The 20,490-nt window shown below is 46.4% G+C and overlaps 1 protein-coding gene across 4 annotated transcripts in view; it reads left to right on the forward strand.

The window, feature by feature from the left end:
- The window catches only part of CLEC16A (C-type lectin domain containing 16A), a 212,605-nt gene that overhangs the window by 144,305 nt on the left and 47,810 nt on the right, over positions 1-20,490 (forward strand). For all 4 annotated transcript variants that reach the window (XM_054589574.1, XM_054589577.1, XM_054589576.1 and 1 more), the window contains exons 19-21: positions 13,346-13,497; positions 15,755-15,959; positions 17,658-17,825. In XM_054589574.1, coding sequence (XP_054445549.1) covers positions 13,346-13,497; positions 15,755-15,959; positions 17,658-17,825 — 525 coding nt within the window. The remainder of the gene's footprint in view (positions 1-13,345; positions 13,498-15,754; positions 15,960-17,657; positions 17,826-20,490) is intronic.

The following is a 20,490-nucleotide window of genomic DNA, read 5'->3' on the forward strand; positions in this document are numbered from 1 at the left end:
CGACTAAGGCCTTGCAGCCTCGTAAGTGCCCACCCGGGATTCAAACCCAGGCCTCTCAGTTCACTGATCTCACCAAACCCTGCTTGCTCGTGCTCAGCTGAATTCAGAGAGCTTCTAATATTTCTAAGTGATGGGCACTATTCTAGTTTACAAATATCCCTAGGTCTTTATACCCTTTACGAATATCACTGAGTCTCCACAGCAGCCCTAGAGGGAACGTTCTGTTATCTACCCCATTTTGGGAACGAGGTACCTGAGAAGCAGAGTAGGAGTGAGTGCACCAAAGCCCCACACTGAGCAGCCTGACCCCTCCTCCCCCGTGTGACTGTGCTGCCCCAGGAGGGAAGACCCAGAAGGGAAGACCCACGTGACGGGTAAGGGAGAGCAAATGGACACCCCTCCAGCCATTGCAACTAAAATGAGGCAAACAGCCTGAACCCCGAAGTGGTGGTGGAAAATGGGAGGCTAGCGCTGGTCCAGAAGGGGTCAGGTGCAGGAGCGTATCAGAGAGGAGCCTGTGAGCCCTCCAGACAGCAGCTTGATTCAGCCTGAAGCGCTGCTCTCCTCCTCTGCTTGGCCAGTTTCTGGGCTGCTTGCAGGATTCAGTTAAAACATCACCTCCTGCAGTAAGCCTTCCCTGACCCCTGGGCCGTGTCGGTGGCCTGTCTTTTAACCTTCTACAGCCCCCTGGTCTTTCTCTGCCGTGGCCTTTGTCACGCTATAATGTAATGGTCACTGAACAGGAGATGCTGTGGGGCGATGGTGAGTCTTACCCATCCCGGTGGCCTCCTTTGCCAAGCACGTGGTCTAGTGGAGAGGAAAGTGCCGCAGAAATGCTTCGATGAAAAGTCTGAGACACTGAGGGGGACAGTGGGTATGAATGGTTCTGTCTACAAAGCCATTTTCCATCACTGGGTTATCTCAAGAGGAGGGTCCAGGTTGGATATTAGCAGAGAGAACACTTCCCGTCCAAGAAGGGCCTTGAAGGCCAAGCTCAGAGACACTGACCAGAAGAGTTCCCTGAAGTTCAGCCAGCACTGGGGATGCACGGGTCCCCCGCAGATGCCTATGTGGCACCCACACATACCTTCCCTAGTGCCATTAGCAACATTAAACTCTGGGGATTTTAACACTTAGGAAAAAGCTCTAGCTGATGTTCTCCAGGTGGAACACCCCCGCCCCCGGCCACTCCTCTCCTGCCCAAGAAGGGAGAATTCCCTGGACCAGGATCTGCTCTCTGGAATACCCACATGCACTTTTCTGATGAAGTATCTTAAAGAGGAAATCTAAGGGAAGATTTGGCCCTATCTTCAAGAATCTTCTCTCCAGAGGAAGAAAGGAGACATGTGCTCACATGACCCATGCAGAGAAAAATCACAGGCTTTTTCTGCATCTCATCTCATTTGCTCCTCACAGAATCCCCATGAAGTAAGTGGTGTGTCCATTTTTCAGATGAGACTGAGGCTCAGGAAGATCTCCCAGAGCAGGGATGTTTCTACCCTCCTTCATGCCTATAGCCCAGTCCCTGGCACCTAGTAGGCAGGAGGCAAATACTGGGTGAAGAGACTGGTGGAAGAATAAAAGAAGGGAGGGAAAGGCAGAACCTTGATCCAAGCCCAGGTCAGCTCGGCCACATCCTGTGGAGGGGCCCAGGGCAGAGAAATCATACAGGGTGGGAGTGGGACACATGGGCTCCAAAAAACCAGGACACCTCCATCTGCTGCTGATCTGCTGAGAAGCCGAAAGGAGGGAACTGTACCTGAAGTCATTCTGTGTTAGACTGTTTTGCGTTGCATAGTGAAGAGCTTAGGTATTCAAATCTTTTCTTGGAAATCTCAAGTATTCCATTCGGCTGCCACAGTTAGGTAACTTTATTTACTCATGCTAAACAGGGCCATTTTCAGAGAGGAAATTATGCAATGTACTATGCAAATGTGGCATTCTGGGGAGAGTGAGTGTAGAGATAAGTGTGGTCACCAATGCATTATAAAGATCAGATCGCTGTGCCTCTGGTGGCAGGCTGTGTGTCACTTGATAAGGGGATATGCCAAGCTGTACTTGGAATTGCTGCTCATTTGGATTCTGTTTCTGGTAATTATGTTTTCACCGAGTTGTCTCTCTGTGAACTTTGTGTAATGTAAAGGAGGAACAAGGAATAAAGCTTTTGCAAGTTGCCCATCCTTATGTAGATTTGAGCAGTCAGAGGGAGCTGCCCTACACATGTCTGGACATGTGGCAATGAGGAAAGTCAAGTTCTCTATCTTTGTTCTCCCAAGAAGAGAATCTCTTGAAACTTTCCAAGAGGGAAAGCTGAAGACATGTGACGGATTTTCTTGGCCACCTTGTGAAAATCAGTCACATTATTTTGCTAGTCATGGAAAACCTCTCCTCTGGAAACAGTTGGTACCGAGCCAAAGCCCACCCGTATTCCTAGCCTGTGGTCACCTGGGGCAAGGTGCCTGACCTCCCCACGCCTTAGGCTCTGAAAATGGCACCAGTGTCCTGCCTCTAGTTAATTATTGAACTTGGGTCATTTAACAGCCATCAAGACACTGACCCATCACATGGTAACTGCTTGAATAATTGCTGAATGAACAAATGACAGACTTACCCACCTACACTAACAAGCGAGCCTTGATAATAGTATCCTTGGTGGCCCTGGAATCTATTGGATGACATTAAGATACTGCAAGGTTAAGAGATGCTAGAAAGAGCACTTACAGGTAACCCCTTATGTCCAAACTCTGTTAGAATGCCTGCTATTCAAACTCAGGAACCAAATAGATTTTCATATCAAGGAGATTCTGTTGTAGTAATTACCCAAAAATGTGATATAAATGTCAGAGTACTAGTAATAATCAGTTACATTGATTGTCCAGTCCTTCTGTGTTACACACACTGCTGTGTACTTACGTGACTCTTACAACAACCCTAGGAGGTCAGTTTTCCCCCTAACATTTTATTTTGAAAAATCTCAAGCATACAACCAAGTTGAATGAATTGTACAGTGAACACTCTTATACCTACTGTCCACATTCCACCACTAACATTTTACTGGTTCTCTCAAATAGCTACTCTACTGAGCCATCAACTTACCTTTTCTTTCTCTCTCTCTCTCTCTTTCATGCATTGCAAAGTAAATTGTAAATACCGGTACCCTTAATCCTAAATACATCAGCATGCATATCATGAAGTAGAGCCATAACGTAATTTGTCATTTTATTACCCTGGCCAACATATGAGGCAACCAAAGCAAAGTCACATAGGTGCCCAAGGTCAACACAACTAGAGTGGCAGAGCTACAACTCAACTCCAGGCAGCCAGCACTCAGGCCTGGCTGGCGACTGTTCCCTGCATGGCTCCCCTGCATTTAGAGCCGTGGAGCAGTGGAGTTAGAATGTGTTAGGAGAGGGTGGAACTCTCGGAGCTCTGGGTAGGGGTGGCTAGAGAAGAGGCCGAGGGCCAGTTCTCCAGTGTGGCAGCTGTCGGGTGAGCCCTCGTGTTCTTGGTTAAAATCTTGGAACTGAGCACCAGGTCACAGTGTCCCGGAGTGACTGGATTTCAGCCCATATCCTAATATCTCTATCCCCACTTGCTACTCCCCTTGCAGATCCTAGGAACAACACTGGTACACTTTTCTCTTTATTCTCGGAGGGACCAGATTCTGTACCTGGCAGTAGAAATGTGACAAAACTCCATCCAGGAAATATTGCAGTTTATACCTGCCCTGGTGCTATGCTGGGAAGGAAGGCTTTAGGGAGCTTCAAAGAAGACAAAGTAATTGATTGCTACTTGCAGCAAATAACCCATAAGCTGTTGCTGCGTTGATGGAGGAATGCTTACTTAATTTTCTTCAAAGGATTGATTTGACAGTCAGAAGCAGCCAACCTAATTGAGTGCACTGGTTCACACCCTGAGTGGGAATAACTGGATCTCTTTCTTGTTTTGACTTCGGAATGTTATGGGCCATGCCTGGAGTCGCCCTCCAGCATTAATCAGGATTGAGAAGGTCTGGGTGTCGCTTGTACGAAGCCATTCTCCCGTGCTGGGTCGGTAGTTCCCTGTCGCCCAAGCTCTGCTGGGTTGCATTTGAATCAGCACAAGGTTTCCTTCTCAAAGCACTCAGGGTGGCTCCCAAGGAAACGTATGCGAGTAACTTTCTTACGCCCCAGAACAGCAATCATTTTCATTCTTATAGTGGATATTGATAGAGTGGTGACATTTAGGAGATGGATTGCACTTTCCCACCGGGCTTCTGATTGACTGCCTTGTACTGATGTGCCTGCCTCTCCCCCATCAGCACCACCACCACCCCCACCCCACCCCCTCCCCCGCCCCAAGAGCCAACCGGTGCCTCATGATTCATCAGTCACTTCCCAGCCATGCATTATTGGTCAGTTAAGGCCTGTCCCCTTAGCTATATTCTGTCATCAGGGAGCCATGCCAGGCTGGTTTTCCCTGGAGTCACTATCAAGGCTTTATTCAGTGCCACAGAGTGCCTTCTCTGCCTCCCATAGCTAATTCCCACTATTGGACAGCTCCAGAGGGTGGCTCTCTGTGCACTGGCCTGGAAGCTCTGTGAGGAGAGGGGCTCAGTCCATCTGTGCTGCTGGAAGGGGCCAAGCGCCTGGTGAAGGGGGAACCTTACCAAGGCCAGCCCAGAAGCACACAGGTGGCTTCACGCCATCAGCCAGCATGAGACCAAAACCTCTGGGGCCCACCTGTTGAGAGCTTGGGTCATGTGACTGTCCCCGTCAGAACCAGCCAACCGGGGTCGACGGTGTCCCCATCTCTGAGGCAGCCCTCTCTCTGGTCTCATCTAGAGGACTAGAACCCAGGTTATAATTGGCTTGTTCAGGATGGCGTGAGGGTCACATGTTCACTCTGGCTTCATACCTCACCACTTACCAATTATCAGTTGTTGTTATCAGTTATGTCCTTGAGGAAGTTACTTAAAGTCCCTCAGCTGGTGTCCTCTGGATCTGGTGAACCCACCTCACAGGATCCCCGAACATGTCAAGTGGGAGCTCAGCACCGTACACACAGAAGCATTTGATAAAGGGTGGTCATGGTGTCAGCAACAGTCATAAACCTCAGTCCTGACAGTCTTTCAGTAGGTGGCTTCAGAGAACCAAAGGCCCAAATGGCTCGGGATCCCCACAGGACAGGGCCGGCAACTCCAGGAAAGTCAGTAATCCCATTGCCTTAGCTCACACTGTGAGGGCCCAAAGGCCACAGCAGTCTCTCTCTCTCTCTCTGATGCCTAGCACACGTGCAGGTCCAGGAGCACAAACCCAACCCGCTCTCGGATGCAAGGAGGGGTGGGGAGCACACATTCCTTGCAAAAGGAGCCATGCACCTTCTGCTTACAAAGGAAATCCTGGTCTCCTATCAGCTGTAAAGTCTCTGTGGGCCTGATATCTTGGCTGGGTGGGAATCCCACCCAGCGTGAGCCTACCTTTCTCAGGGAAGCAGTGTACCCTGTTCCTGGGCCTGCCTGATCTCTGATTAACAACACGTGCCTGAAAGACAAGGTCGAGGTCATGTTTACCGAGTTGCTAATCTGAACTCCGCCTGTGGTAGTATGCCACAGGTTGGCCCTTAAGCCCATGGTATTGGATTTCAAAGTGCTGGCCTTGAAATCTCACTGTAACAATAAGGACTTAATTGTAAATGTGTGTGGAGCCACCACTGCCAAGAATTAAATTATGGTATTGGCACCCATATTTTCTTATGAAGGGATCATTTAAATACAGCAAAAGTCAATCAGCCCCAGTTATTGCTCAGTAATGAGCTACACTGTCAGAGGGAGCTATGGAGGAAGGCTGCGGCCCAGGGGCGGAAAGGACAGCCGGTTGAGAAGTCATTTGCCTCAAAATGGGAGGCCCAGAGACATTAGCATCCCTCCATCCAGTGACAAATACTTCTTCTGCCCCTGCCGCTGCCCAGGCCCCCTCCGTGGGGGTACAACAGTGAATGAGACAGGTCAGAGTCATGCCTAAGAATTTAATGCTTTCTTGGGACTTGCATCTAGAGAGGGAGCAGGCCTCAACCAGCAAGAGGGGAGTGAATGGGATCACTGAAGAGTGGCTGGCATTGGGGTGCAGTAGGGGCTACGATGGGTGCATGTGGTGGAGAGTAACTGGGTGGGTGGGGCAACCACAGAGGAGGGGCTGGGAGGGGATGGGGTAAGGCTATATAACTCACTGCCCATAACCCCATCGGAGTTCCGAGGAACAACCAAAAACCGTGATTCATTTTCTTCCTCTGTAGAGCTTTGCTCAGCCTAGAGCCTGCATTCAGAAAGCATGACTTCACCTCAAGCAGAAGGGTCTGACTAGAGAGTCATGGCTCCAAAAAGCCAGTAACCAGTGCTGATAAAAGCCACACAGCTTGTATTTATGATACAAACATTCCACTGGGCATAGCCTCCAGTCCCTCTCAAATTCCCTTGACAGTCCCACAAGGGTTAGGTTTTAGTGATATATGTGTGGAGCCTGAGACTCACAGAGGGAGGTGGCTTGTCCAGGGTCACACAGTTATTAATGGCACAGCGGGGATTTGAACCAGGTCTCCATGGCTCCAAAGCCCAAAATACTTTTACCAGGCCAAGTTGCTCTGATTCTGCACTTCATGGTAAAGTGGCTCTTTCATGCTTTTTCCTTTTCTCCTCCTTTCCCAGCATCTTAAACTTTCATTGGAAAATGGCTATACTCCTTTTTCTTCATTCTGTTAAACACTGCAGGACCTCTTTTGCACATCTGAAATCACTAGCCCTTCGCTTTTCGTTCAGGCCCATCTTCCACAATGTGGTATGTTAGCCCCTTGGTGGTGCTGAAAGAATTCTAGAATTTTACGTGTGACTGGATACAGCACTAAATTACATTAAATTACGATAAATCACTGTTGAAATTCTTTCTTTCTGAGTAACAAACCATCTTAAAATTTAGTGACTTAAAACAACCTCAGTCATTCATTTTGCTCACAGATCCATAATTGGCCCAGGGCTCAGTGGGACCAGCTCCTCTCTGCTCCACACGGCATCCACTGGAATAGCTCAGCTGGGGACTAGAGGACCAGTCAGTGGGGGACTGGGAAGCCGGGGCTGCCTGTCGGCCTAGGGCCTTGGCTTTTCTTCGGACGCGCCACTCACTGCTGCTTGAGCTTGCCTCAGAAATCATGTAGGATCACTTCCGCTGTACTCTGTTGGTCTAGGCACTTGTAGAAGCCCACTTAGGTTCAGGGAGAAAAGACATAGACCCCACCACTTGATGGAAAGAAGGTCAAGGTCACAGTTTAAGAAGAGTTTGCAGGGTGGGAGATACTGCTATGGCCATCTTTGGAAAGTATAGTTCATAAGAAAATCCATTTCCGTGCCCCTCTGGTCCTTTTTGTTATATCAAGGAGAAAGCCTCAGATTGGTACTAGTTTGGCTTAGAACTTTACTAACTCTTGGGTCTCTCTTTTTATCCAAAGAGCAGTCTTTAAGCTGTTAAGTTAATCAAATTGTCTTTTAATTCTATCTTCATGGTCACCCTATTGTAAGGGCTTCTGGTTTTCCGTTCATGGCAATCAATGATATGAAGTTTCCTTTTGAAATTTATTTTAGTAAAACTTTGTGAGTGTTTTCAGGAGAAAAATGAAACACAAGTTCTTTGCAGCTATAGATTTACTCTCGCGTGCAGAGATGAATAAGAATGTTCCAACAGCTGGGGAGCTGTTGAATCACTTACCCCTGCAGTGGGAGACTGTGTGGCTCTGACAAAAGAGTCAGAAGGGTCTCTCTGTGCTGAAGGATCACCAGAACTCCTGGTTAAGCGGCAAACGCACAACACAGAGGGTGTCACATTCCACCCTTTGTGAAAGACAAAGTGGAGAGAACGGAGCTACACGCACACTCTGAAATGCATAATGCATGGAAAACAAATCTGCACAGTGATTGCCTCTGGGGAGGACAGGAAGACTTAATATCCACTGTAAAAAAAATAAAAATAAAAAAATAAAAGTATACCTTTTAAAATGGGAACATGTGACTATGTTCTCTATTCAAAGAGATTGATAAGTTTAAAATGTCAGATCTCCCCTTTTAAATAAATGAAACAAAGTGCCCAGGAGTCGGAGGGACATGTCACTTCTCCCTGGACTGAGGGTCTGCTGGGAGGCACTCCGCACCTTTGTGGTCCTGGGGTGCAATAGAGACATCTGTCGCCTCACCTGCTCTGCCCGTAGGGTGCCCGGATGGAAATTTGGCCTCCACAGTGTTTTGTGGTCCCTAGTCCGAGCGCCCCTGCCAGCCCCTAAGCCTCTTGCAGCAGGGCCAAACCTCATTGTTTGAGGTCTGGTTCCCTAGTACAGCACCTGCCACCTACGTGTTGGTTGAACTGAGTGGCAGAGTTCTTCAGCTCACATCTGGCTAGACTGGAAACACGCACACATGTCTACCAGGAGGTGCTGTGGGAGGGCCCTCTGCTTGCCATCGCCCTTTCGAGATGACTCACCACCTTGGGGATCAGGCAGAGCCAGCTGGCCCACAGCATGACCTGCTGCTGCTTTCTCCCAGGCTGGGCTCTAGGAGGCCTGAAGCCCTTTGTGTCTCTCTATGGAAAGAGATTAACTATTCTCTTTATTCAGTCTTAGATACACAATTAGCATACCTCTTTTCCCTTTAAAAAATCACAACATTGCATAATAACTAAAATGATCTTGACCCTGCTCCCTGAATCCCCGCCTCCCCAACCCCAACAGGTTTCATTGTGCACCTGCCAGGCATTTTCTTTTCTTTTTTAAGATTTTATTTATTTATTTTTAGAGGGGAAGGGAGGGAGAAAAAGAGGGAGAGAAACATCAGGGTGTGGTTGCCTCTCACCCACTCCCCCTCTGGGCACCTGGCCCCCAACCCAGGCATGTGCCCTGACTGGGAATCGAACCAGTGACCCCTTGCTTTGCAGGCTGGCGCTCAATCCACTGAGCCACACCAGCCAAGCCACCTGCCAGACATTTTCCTAAATTTTTCTTTTACATCCACATACTTGAACCTATAGAAAATATACAGTTTCATTTTGTGTGGTTTAATTTTACACGAATTGCATTACACTACATGTGTCATGCTGCAAATTGCTTTTTCCACTCAACAGTATGTCCTTGAAATAGCTAGGGATCTAACTCCTTCCTTGCCACATGGCTTTGCACTGAATGAATGTACACATTTGTTTTTCGGCTTTCCTGTTACTGGACCCTGTTGGATCTCAATTGCATTACAGACCCAAATTCTGCCATCAACATTCTTGTTTGTGTCTCTTGGCCCACACATGTATTTCTCTTGGGAACTCACCAAGTGCAGGGTCATGTTGTGGAACTTTCAGTTTTAATAAATAACGCTAATTTGCCCTTCAAAGTTGCTATGCTAATTGATTCTTCTACTAGCAGTATTTGAGAATGTCAGTCTGTCTTTGTCCTCACCAATACCTGATGTCATAAGTCACGTTAATTTCTGCCAGTCTGATGGGTAGAAGATGGTATCTTGTTTGAATCTGTTTCCTGATTTCTCTGAGGGTGAGCACCTTTGTGTGTGTGTTTAGTGGCTCTCCCCATTCTGTTCTCTAGGAATGGCCTGTGGGGACATTTCACATTACCTGCTTTATTCATCTTTTGCCTCATAGAGATAGTTTGAAAATATTTCCCCTAGTCTGTTTGTTATACACAGTTATAAAGTTATTTGTTAGACATGAGTTAAGTTTTAATGGAGCCCTGGCTGGTGGATTGTGCTCCAGCCTGCAAACCAAAAGCTCACCAGTTCGATTCCCAGTCAGGACACATGCCTGGGTTGCGGGACAGGTCCCTGGTTGGAGGCACACCATGTTTCTCTCTCACACATCTGTGTTTCTCACCCTCTCTTTCTCCCTCCCTTCCCCTCTCTCTAAAAATAAATAAATAAAATTTAAAAAAATTAATGGAATTAGTATATCAGTCTTATATTTCCTTTTTTGTATATACTGATCCTTATTTCTTTTTAAAGAAATCCTTTCCTTCCCCTAAGTTCATATTGATATTCTCCTATGTTGTGTTCTGATAATTTCCTGTAATTTTTTTTTTTTAAAAATAGAGTCCTAGGCCTCACCCCTCTTGAAGTGAGGTTAGAGGGACCTGGGAGATTTAGATGGACCGTGAGATTCGGGCAGTGCCAGTGTTTGGATGACCAGTCGCCTGCACTGTCCTCCCTGGCTACAGGCCACTCCTGGGAGGAAGACAGGGAGGCTCGTCAGGCCACCATGCACCCGGACATAGCTGCCTGCCTCCAAGTCCTCTCAGGTGCCCACATCGCCACCCTCCCTGCCCCCAGTACCTCAGCCCCCGGCATGGCTCCCCTGGCTCAGAGCAGCATTCACAGGTGCCTGCATGAAGGTGGCAGGCGAAGGACAGACTGTGGGCAGAACTGGGTTCCGTTCAGCAACTCTCTCTCCTGTGTCCTCCTTTGCCCAAGACATCATGGCCCTTCATAGGTTACCAGACAGCCCCTGTCCCCTAGGACAGAGCAGCCGATGGCTGAGGTGGTGAAGGAGTTCCCTAAAATGACACTCAAGAGGCGCACAAATGAGTCCCCCAACCAGCATCCTCTTGATCTTCTGAAGAACGACTGCCCTTCTCTTTAGTCCTTGGAAGCCCCTGTGTTTCTCCTAACTGCCCCGCGGTTCCGAAAAGCCAGGGCTCCCTCTCTCTCTGAGTGGTCCGTCTCGTGGTGACAGTTGCTTTTAGTTTCTTATGAAATCTCTCACAGGGCTTTGATGTCTCAATTGCATTGCCAAAAGTTGTTCCGCTTTGGGGTTTAGTTCTTCCTTTTTTTTTCTTTGCGGCAGAGGTGGTAGGTCTTTTTTCCCCTGAAGCCCCTGAGGCTGCTGGGCTTTATGAGGGGGTTGCCTGCTGACAAACCCCGTCGTCACTGACATACTCACTGACACCAACACCTGTGTCGGTACCTGTTTTCCCAGGGCCCGCCCTTTGTGAATGTAGGAAAAAGGGCAGAGTTGTCTCGTCTAGAAGGGGAGGGGGAGAGAGAAAAAGGAAAAAAGGAAAGGAGAAGCACCTATATTCATTTAGTTTTGTTTTCTGTTTCTTAAAAATGAAAGATTCCCATTAAGGAACAATGTCTTAAGTGTTGAGTAAAGAAAATAAGCTCTACCTACCACAAAGAAAATGTTTATAAGAATGAAAAGGATGACTTACATTTCTGATAATTTGGAAGACTATCTACATGTTTTCCAGTATGGAACTAGAAATTCTAGATAAAACACTTTTTAGAAATCTTTTAATACCTGACTGGACTGTTGGGAGAGGGTGGAAGATTCTTTCCCTAGATGGTAAGAAAGTACAGTCCAGACAGTTAAGCTTGTCTGGTGCTGGTGTTTGCTATGGGGCATCTGGCTGTCCATCTGTCCCTCCTAGGTGGTTCATACGCTGGCAGCGTACACGAGGTCCAGAAAAGCCAAGAAGATGGATTGAAAGGAATTCATCCCCGTGAAGACAGAATCCCAGATAGATTATGCTCTCAGAGGGTTAAACTGATGTGTGCGGGGAAGGGGTGCCTGAGAAAGAGAGGAGAAATGTATTTATCATCCCTTAGATCTAAATGAAAATTAAAAATTGGGGTGGGGTGGGAGTGGTGAATACCTGACCCCAAGTTTGTTAGCACATGTGTTTGGGGCCAGAATTTATACATCTGTGCGACCCACCACCAATAAATTTAAGCTGAAAATTAGGTTACACAGTGCTCATGATAGAATTTTTTAGGGTGATGGAAATCTTCTACAACTGGGATGTGGTTATGGGCACAACTGTAAATTTACTAAAATTCGAACTGTACACTTAAAAGGGGTGAATTTTAGCCCTGGCCGGGTGGCTCAGTTGGTTGGAGTGTCATCCCATATACCAAAAGGTTGCAGGATCGATCCCCAGTCTGGGCACCTACAGGAAGCAGCCGATTGATGTTTCTCTCTCACGTGATGTCTCTCCCCCCCCAGCCCCACCTCTAAAGTCAATAGACATGTCCTTGGGTGAGGACTTTTTAGAAAATGGGTTGATTTTTTGATATAAAATTATACCTCAAAGTGGTTTGTTCAAAAACCACCTACCATTCTTATAATCAGAGGTTTCTTTTAAGATTTTAGTATATTTCTCTGCATTTGTATTTCCTTGTAGGGATATCTTTTAACACACTAAAATCATAGTAAGAATGTTTTCATTCTCTTTTTCACTTAAAGTTTTAATGTCTTTTCCAATGTCACTGCAATTATTTGTAAATAGGATTTTTTTTACTTGGGTTTTTAATATGTATTACAAATGTACACCTTGGACACTCTCTCATTTTAAGATAACTTCAAGCAAAACAGTTGTGTATAGAGCAAAAATTGAAGTTCTCTCATTGATATTTCCCCTCCCCTCCACCAACCACACATACTCCTACCCCCAGTTCTCACTTCCCTTCCCATAGGTAACCACTGTTCACAGTTTGGTTAAACATAATTTTTAAATGGGTATATAATTTTCCATGTGATGGGGAAAAATCATACTCACAATGTTCCCTTATTTGGGGGCATTTAGGTTGTTTCCTAGTTTGGCTATTTCTTTTAAGACATGTAGCAGAGGATTCCATTGGAGGTAACTCAGAGCAGGCGGTAGATTTAATGGTCCCAGCTATTTCATTGTCATCAGAATAGGCACTGAGTTAGATGCTGAACTTGGAGATAACTTTCGAGAGAAGGAACCCAGCATACGCCGAGGACCCCATGCTAAATTTTTTACCTGTCCTCATTTAATGCACCAAGCATCTTGCGAAAGGAGGCATTATTCCCATCTTTCAGGTGGAAAATCATGGTCCAGAGGGGCAAGTGCCTTGCCCAGGATCCCACACCATCCAGTGCAGAGCTCAGCTCTACATCGCTTGACACCAACTAGAGGGCTTGGTGGTTCTATAACCAAGCAGGGGACTCTGCCATCTTCACTTAATTTAGGTGAACACCGTCACAGTGTAAACCTCCCGCTGTCTGCAAGGAAGCAGTGAAATGTTACTGAGATTCTTGGTTTGTTTGTGTTTTAGCTACAGTTTGAGCACCTAATGTGCAGTAAACGTCGCACTGTTGCTTCATGTACTTTATGTCAGGCCTCGCAGATAGTGCTTTGAGAAGGATGGGCATAATCTCCATTTTTCAAATGAGAGATCTGAAGCCCAGAGAGGTAAATAACATTGCCCAATGTGACTCAGAGGAGGGACTCAGATTCAGGCATGTGTGTCTCCAGCAGGCTGGTGAATCCAGGCTACACTTCATTCTGCTCTCTGTCTCCTTCCTCCCAGACAACAGCGATCTGATCGCGTGCACAGTGGTCACCAAGGATGGCGGCATGGTCCAGCGATTCCTGGCCGTCGATATTTACCAGATGAGTTTGGTAGAACCCGACGTGTCCAGGCTTGGCTGGGGAGTGGTCAAGTTTGCAGGCCTCCTACAGGTACGACAGCCAAGAACCCCAGAAGCTGTTCTCTGCTAACTCCACAATCACACATGAGTACCATCTTTACAGCTAATTTCTAATGACACTAAAACCACATGAAGAGATTATTATTGAAAAAAAATTAAACTAGCTCACAGATACGGGTCAAGTTCTCTTGGACCCAAACCCAGTTCTTATACTCTACTCCTCCCATTATCAATAATCCATCCAGATCCATTCTCTGCCAAATACATATTTAAATATAACTACCTGTACTCTTTGTTTATAAATTGTGTACATATACATGAGGGAGGGTTCGTGTGTGTATTTTTTATAGTGTCACTTTGAGCGTAGTCTAAACTTTCCTCTTTTCACTCAACATATATCTTAGAGAACTAACCACATGAGTATATGCAGGCTTACCGGTATTTTTTTTTTTTTTTAATTGCTGCCTGACTGTACCGGAGCATGGTTAGCCAGTGCCCTGTGGCTGTGTCTAGCTTTTTACCTTTAGAAACAGTGCTGTTGTGAACAGAATTGTCCTTACTTCCTTGTGTACTTAGGCAGGGTTTTCCCTAGGCAGATCCCAAAAAGTTGGGGTATGCCTAATTTCAGCGTTCATAGACACTGCCAAATTCCTGTCTAAAATGATTGTTGCCACGGGCAGTGTGTAATAGTTCCTTTGTCATCACCCCTTCTCCAGCAGAGCTGGGCTCAAAATTGCCAAAAGCCAAGGTGGGGCTTGGATTTTCTCAGTGTTTGTCTCTGTGATAGGTGACTAATGCCAGCTGGTTGATTGAATGAAGCATACCAGAAGAGTTAAAAAGAGCTTTCTAGCTCACACCTCCATCAGCCCCCAGTCCCCGAATGTCCAGTTGACTCTCACGGGCCCGAGATTTGCCCTGCTCTGAGGCAGTCTTTTTCCTTGCTGGGCAGGCCAGGCTGTTGGCAAGGCCTTGCTCAGGCTGACCCACATCCGCCTCTCCTCAATGTGACCCGCTGGCAGCGTGCCACTCACTCTCCAAGAGAACCACCCACGTGTCTGAAGATGCTGTGGCGACCTTTTTCCCAACCTCCTCTTTTTCAAGATCTTTCCATTTGAGAAATATCTTTGACCAAGGGTGATGTGAGAAACGACTATATGAAGAATCTTTTATTTATAAAAAGACTTCCGTGTAAGTGGTTGTCTATTAGGTGACTTAGTGCTTCTTATTTATCTAGGCTTATGATCAATTTCCTTTAGAACTTAGCGTTAGGAAAGTGTTTTTCTCCCTCAAAGGATTAATACATGTCCTCCATCAGACAATGAAAGCCACATAAACCTTTTCTTTTGGTCGTCTTCCAATAGCCACTATTTGCCAGGCCTTTACTCTGTGCCAGCCTCTTCGTTTTAAATGTGTAATATCTCATCTAATCCTCACTGCAACATTTCCATGCAGGTATTATTTCCAAAGAGCTTGTGCCAGATTGAATGCCTGTGAACAGCAGCCATCTTAATGAGCCTTTTTCAACATTTGTCCTGCCTCCTGTAGCATGTCTGACATTCATGTCTATCTCCTGTCTCAGGCTTTTATCTTAAATCACCTCGAACCTTTGCGGGAAGCAAATTCTTTACATGGAATCCATTTTGAGATTTTAAATTGGATTTGTCCTTAGTACACTTGGTATATGTAAGTTCCTTCTCTGGCTTTCAAATGTAGTTTTCTTCAAATGCCTGCTAAGTGACCCTCTCTTCTCGTTTTCAGAGTTAGCTTTTTCCTTTAGTAACTAGAAAATCTTCAGAAACATACAAATCGGTGCTAATGATGCCCCCTCCTTAAGAGAAACAAGGAAGAAATTGGTTTGTAGATGAGTTAGTATAAGTTTGTGCTAGATGGCGTAGAATTTTGGTTACCGCTGGCTTCTCGAACGTAAGAATTTTGGAGCTTGACTGGTGGGTTTCCCACGGCCCCTTGAAAAGGCTAGCGTCCCCTTTTGTTCACTCGCTGACTCAAGCCCTCCTGTGGACAGTGCCCCCGCCACAACCAGCATTGCTCCTTTTAAGCACTGTGCGCTTCCCATGCTCTCTTCTCCTGCTAGGCCTGGTCTGGGTTGTGTCCATCCTTGACTGTCGTAGACTTGGGAAGCTGATGGTCTCCTTCAGAGCAACAGCAAAGTTGAAATTGGGTGGGGCGGGGGTGTCTCTTATAGATAAGACATAGAACCCACGGCTTCTGAGCAGTCGCCCTTTTCGTGAACATAATGAACCATTTTCTTTCACCCTCCCCCCCTGCAGGACATGCAGGTGACTGGTGTGGAGGATGACAGCCGTGCCCTGAATATCACCATCCACAAGCCTGCATCGAGCCCCCACTCCAAGCCTTTCCCCATCCTCCAGGCCACCTTTGTCTTCTCGGACCACATCCGCTGCATCATTGCCAAGCAGCGCCTGGCCAAGGGCCGCATCCAGGCGAGGCGCATGAAGATGCAGAGGATAGCTGGTGAGTGGTTGGTCCCAGTCCGGTATCCTCTGAGCCCTTGGGGACAGAAGCAGCCACAGGGCTATCAGTGTGGTTGTCACATTAATGTTGAGAACCAGCCCCCCAACCCCTCCCAAAGAGGACACACATGTGGTTCAGGAATTTATTGTGTTTTGGTGAGAGAATGGAGAATCTGCTCAGAATTTCCCACTTCCTAAGTATTTGATTCCTAGAGTTTCTAGGGTTGCATGGACGAGAAGGCAAGCTCTCACAACCAGGGACATGAGGAGGCCGCGAATAGGCAGGCGTCAGTGTGGGACAGCTGTTCTCTTTCCTGCACACAGATATTGTCCAGCTTTAATGTTTATAAAATGCTTCGACATTCCCCTACCACCTTTGATTCTTAAAACAACCCTTGAAATCAGTGGGGCCTGTTCTGTCCATTTTATAGAACAACAAACTGACGTTCAGTGACTTACCCAACATCACACAGGCAGCTAGTTGGAAGAACCCAAATGTAGAACTTCCTGCTCTAAAGCCTATTCCTTCCCAGCTCTCATGAGACTCCACCCTGCTTGGTGAGGGGCCAGGACCCAGACCTGAAATCAAAAGTTGTTTTCCATTTCACAGGGATTGTGGAGAATTTGAAAGCAAGCCCAATACTGCCCAGTGTCTGGAAGGCCCCAGCTTTCTTAGAAGTAAAGGCACTGAGATAAGGGCATTCCATTCATCAGGACAGAAGCATAGCCTGTTTCTTGGGGAAATGGCATTCTATCAAGTACTAAAATTATAGTCTTTCTCAAGACACCAACGCCTTTCATTCAGTTCAAGTGCTAATGCTCATTCTGGTGTGATCTCTGGGAGGCTTTCCAGCCCACTGGGGGAGGAGGAGAGCTTTCTTTACCTAAAATAAAGACTCAGAGGGCAGGGTTTCTGGATGTTGTGGATTCTGTTATTTCTTGCATAAGCCCCGTTGATTTGTGCAGGCCTGCATTCCGTGTAGTCCTCATCTTATTTCTCACTTAGCCGAAACTTGGCCTACAAAATCATTACAGAAGCATTTTGTAATGTGCAAAGTGACTTAAATCATTCAGCCCTTTCTTTTAAGATTTATTTTCGTAGGGTTTTTTTTTAATGTAAAGCAATTTCTCACAGCTGGCATGAAAGCTAAATATTTCATTTGAAAATTGAGAATTACGCCATAAAGTGACTGTGAGAACTAACGCCTTGGGTATTTTCTTCTATTGATTTTTTAAAGCCCCTCCAAATTGCCATATCGTGAGATTGTTTATGGAAGGGAGGAAGCAACTGTGACAAATAAACACACAGCCATAAATATACATATACATAGGTGTGTCTTTTCTCTTACCTACTCCTCGCCATGCACACACACGTGAACTTTCAGGGCAGAATTGGCCCCATCTCAGGCTAAGCCTTGGCCTTGTGTGTGTGGAAACCAAGGAACCTGGGTAAAACCTCGTTCTTCGCCCACTCCTGAACCCTTCTCCAGGCACCAGCCATGTATTGAGACTCAGGCAGGACCTGTGGTGTCTCTCTGGCTTCCCCAGCTTGAGGTTGCCAGTTGCCTGCTTTGGCATCACTCAAGGGATATGCCTGGCAGGGCCACAGCCACTCTGGCTAAAACCGCCCACCCAAAGTCTCATTGTCTAGATGCCTGTCCCATGCACTGAGCATGACCACGGATTTGTTTGAACGTAGCCCTCCTGGACCTTCCGATCCAGCCAACCACTGAAGTCCTAGGATTTGGACTCGGCTCCTCCTCTTCCTCCCAGCACCTGCCTTTCCGATTCTATGACCAGTGCCGCCGAGGCAGCAGTGACCCCACAGTGCAGCGCTCTGTGTTCGCGTCCGTGGACAAGGTGCCAGGTGAGCCGGCCCCACCCTACGCCACCACTTGTCCCCTTTCTGGGGGTTCCAGGGCTTTCCCTCTGTTGAGCCTGTGTAAACTTCTCCCTTTCTCAGAAATCTAGCCATTTGGAAGCACCAGATAAATTTCTTAGAATTTATCAAAGTGTAGCACAAGATTAAACACAAGCCACAGAAAGAAATTTTGGCTTTCTCTTTGGTGTTCTGCTTCCTGGCTTTGGTTTTCCAGAGATTTCTTGGGGATGTGGAAGGACTTCTCAGAATTAAGAAAAAAGTTTCTTGGAAATTTCTTGGAAGTACTTAGATGATTAGTAATGAGGTTGTGGAAGAGTAATTTCCTTTTCCATGTAGGATGACTAGAAGGAGATAGTGTGTGTGGTTCCTGCTGTAACCCCCTAAAGAACTGAGACTTCAGAAGAAGGTCCTGGTCACTGCCCACGGAGCAGCTGCCGCAGGCTCCAATCTGGGAGCCTCTCTAACCACTTTCAGCCAAGCTCATCTCTAACCCCCTCCTCCCCTCTCCCAACAAGGAAACATGTATAGAAAGTTTAAGGTCCGCTTAATGAGAGCAGAAAGAACTGCTCCAGAAGGGCGGGCTCTCCCCTTCCTGTTCTGACACTTCTGATTTAAGTAAATCCACTTGCGCACCCCGCCTCAAAAGAGAACCTTGCTCTTCATTGCAAAACTTCTGAAAGCAGGTCCTGCATCCCCACAACTTAACCTCCCCACATTTAGGGTTTCAGACTCAGCTGTGAATGTTGCAAAATGTTTTCAAAAGCAGTTATCGATTTAAGAACAAAATGCAGCCGTAAGAACCTATCAAAAATCAAGGCCCTTGTTTCCCTCCCTCACCCCCATTGATTTATTCTATTTTCATTCTTTGATTTGCTTAATTCATTTTAGAAATATATATACTATAAATATGAGATATTTGAAAATTCAAACAGGATATGATAAAATTAAAAATCTACTTGGCTCCAAAGTAACCACTTTTAACTATTTTTCACATATTCTTTCAGAAATGTTTGGTTGTATGTCATGTATATGTCTTTGCTTGTCTGTTTTTACACTGGGGTTATCGCCATATGTGATTCTGCACCTGTCCGTTTTTACCTAATAAGGCAGAGTTACATGCTAACACATATAAATTGACTTCATGCTCATTAACTGTTGGCATTTTATGATACAGAGGGACCAAATCTTTTATAATATTTATGGCCATTTGGGTCATTTCCAGGGTTTAGCTCTTCTAGGGCCACTGTGCACAGCCTTGGGGTATCTGTGCAAATCTCACATGTCTGTAGGATAAACTCCCAGCAGTGGATGTGCCATCAAAGAGGAGATTTTTCATCTTGATATATGTAATCCCAGCGTGCACCGTGGAAAAAGTGCACCAGTTCAAGCTTCCACCCAAGCCAGGGACTGGTTTCGTTCTTAAAACTAGTATCAGGCTGCAAGACTGATGATAGCACTGCCTGCTTTCAGCTATGAAATGAGAGATGACTCCACAAGCTCTAGGGTCTGAAGTATTCTTCGTTAAACATTTTCCAGGTTGCTTCATGTTCTGTAGAGATGGTCGCTAAGTAAATATAAATGATGACCATGAGTCTAAGTTAACTAAATACGGATTGGCCCGGTAAAAAAAAAAATCAATCCTTCCTTCTTCCCTTGCTTGCTTGCTTGCTTGCTTCCTTCCTTCCTCTTTTCTTTCTTCCATCCTTTCCCTTTCTTTTTATGCACAGTTGTAATTTTATTTTAAATTTATAAGCACCACTTTGTAATTTTTATTGAGATATAATTGACATATAATAGTAGTTTAGAAATAATTTCTTTAAGGTCATTGGGGCTTCTTTGAGCTTGGGATCTAATGTGTTAAGGAGAAAAGCGCAGGCCTTATTTCCGCTCCATCCTTTTTGAAGCAAGGCAAGTGTAAATAAACAGAGCGAAATGTCACATTCTTCAGTATTTGCATAATCATCTCCCTGTTTGCAGTGGGCTTTACAATGACTTACTGCTTACTTCTCCCGCCCTGCCTGGGCTCCAGTGTTGCTTTGGAGTCATCCAGTGCTGGGGTGTGGCCATATCTACAGTGGCCTGCGTGACATGGAGGTTGGCACAGCTAGATTGCCCAGTGTCTTGTTGCCAGTCCCAGGGTCAGGGTATGTGAGGTTGGGCCAGCTGGAACTATGACATGTCCAAGGTAGTTGCTTGAAGGCGACCATCCACCCTTTGGCTGTCTCTCCCCTGGAAGTGCCACTCAGGTGTAGGGTCAGGTGGGGACATTCTCACACGTGTGCTTTCCAAGTTGACTATTCTAGGCTTTTGTCTAGAGAGGCTTCACACCCATCCTGCCTTGGCCTGGGCTGTAGATGGTACCTAACAAGCAAGTTGAAACCACCAAGAGTCAGTATCATTCAGAGAAAGGGAGGGAAGCTCTCCCTGGCTCCCACCATCCTCACCACCTGCTGTCTCAGCAGTTGGCCCCACAGCCACCCAAGCATGTCAGAATCATCTGAGTCCTCCTCTTCCCTCTCCCACACCCACTGGCATGCTCTGCTTACAGAATATATTACACTTTTTCTCCCCCTCCCGGCCACTGGTATCTCTCCCTAGATTGTGGCAATGGCATCCTCAATATTCTCTTGCTTTTAGTCTCATCCCCTCT

This window comes from Pteronotus mesoamericanus, unplaced genomic scaffold, assembly GCF_021234165.1.
Source record: "Pteronotus mesoamericanus isolate MK-2021 breed Mesoamerican mustached bat unplaced genomic scaffold, CSHL_Meso_final scaffold_167, whole genome shotgun sequence".
Classification (NCBI taxonomy): Eukaryota; Metazoa; Chordata; class Mammalia; order Chiroptera; family Mormoopidae; genus Pteronotus; species Pteronotus mesoamericanus.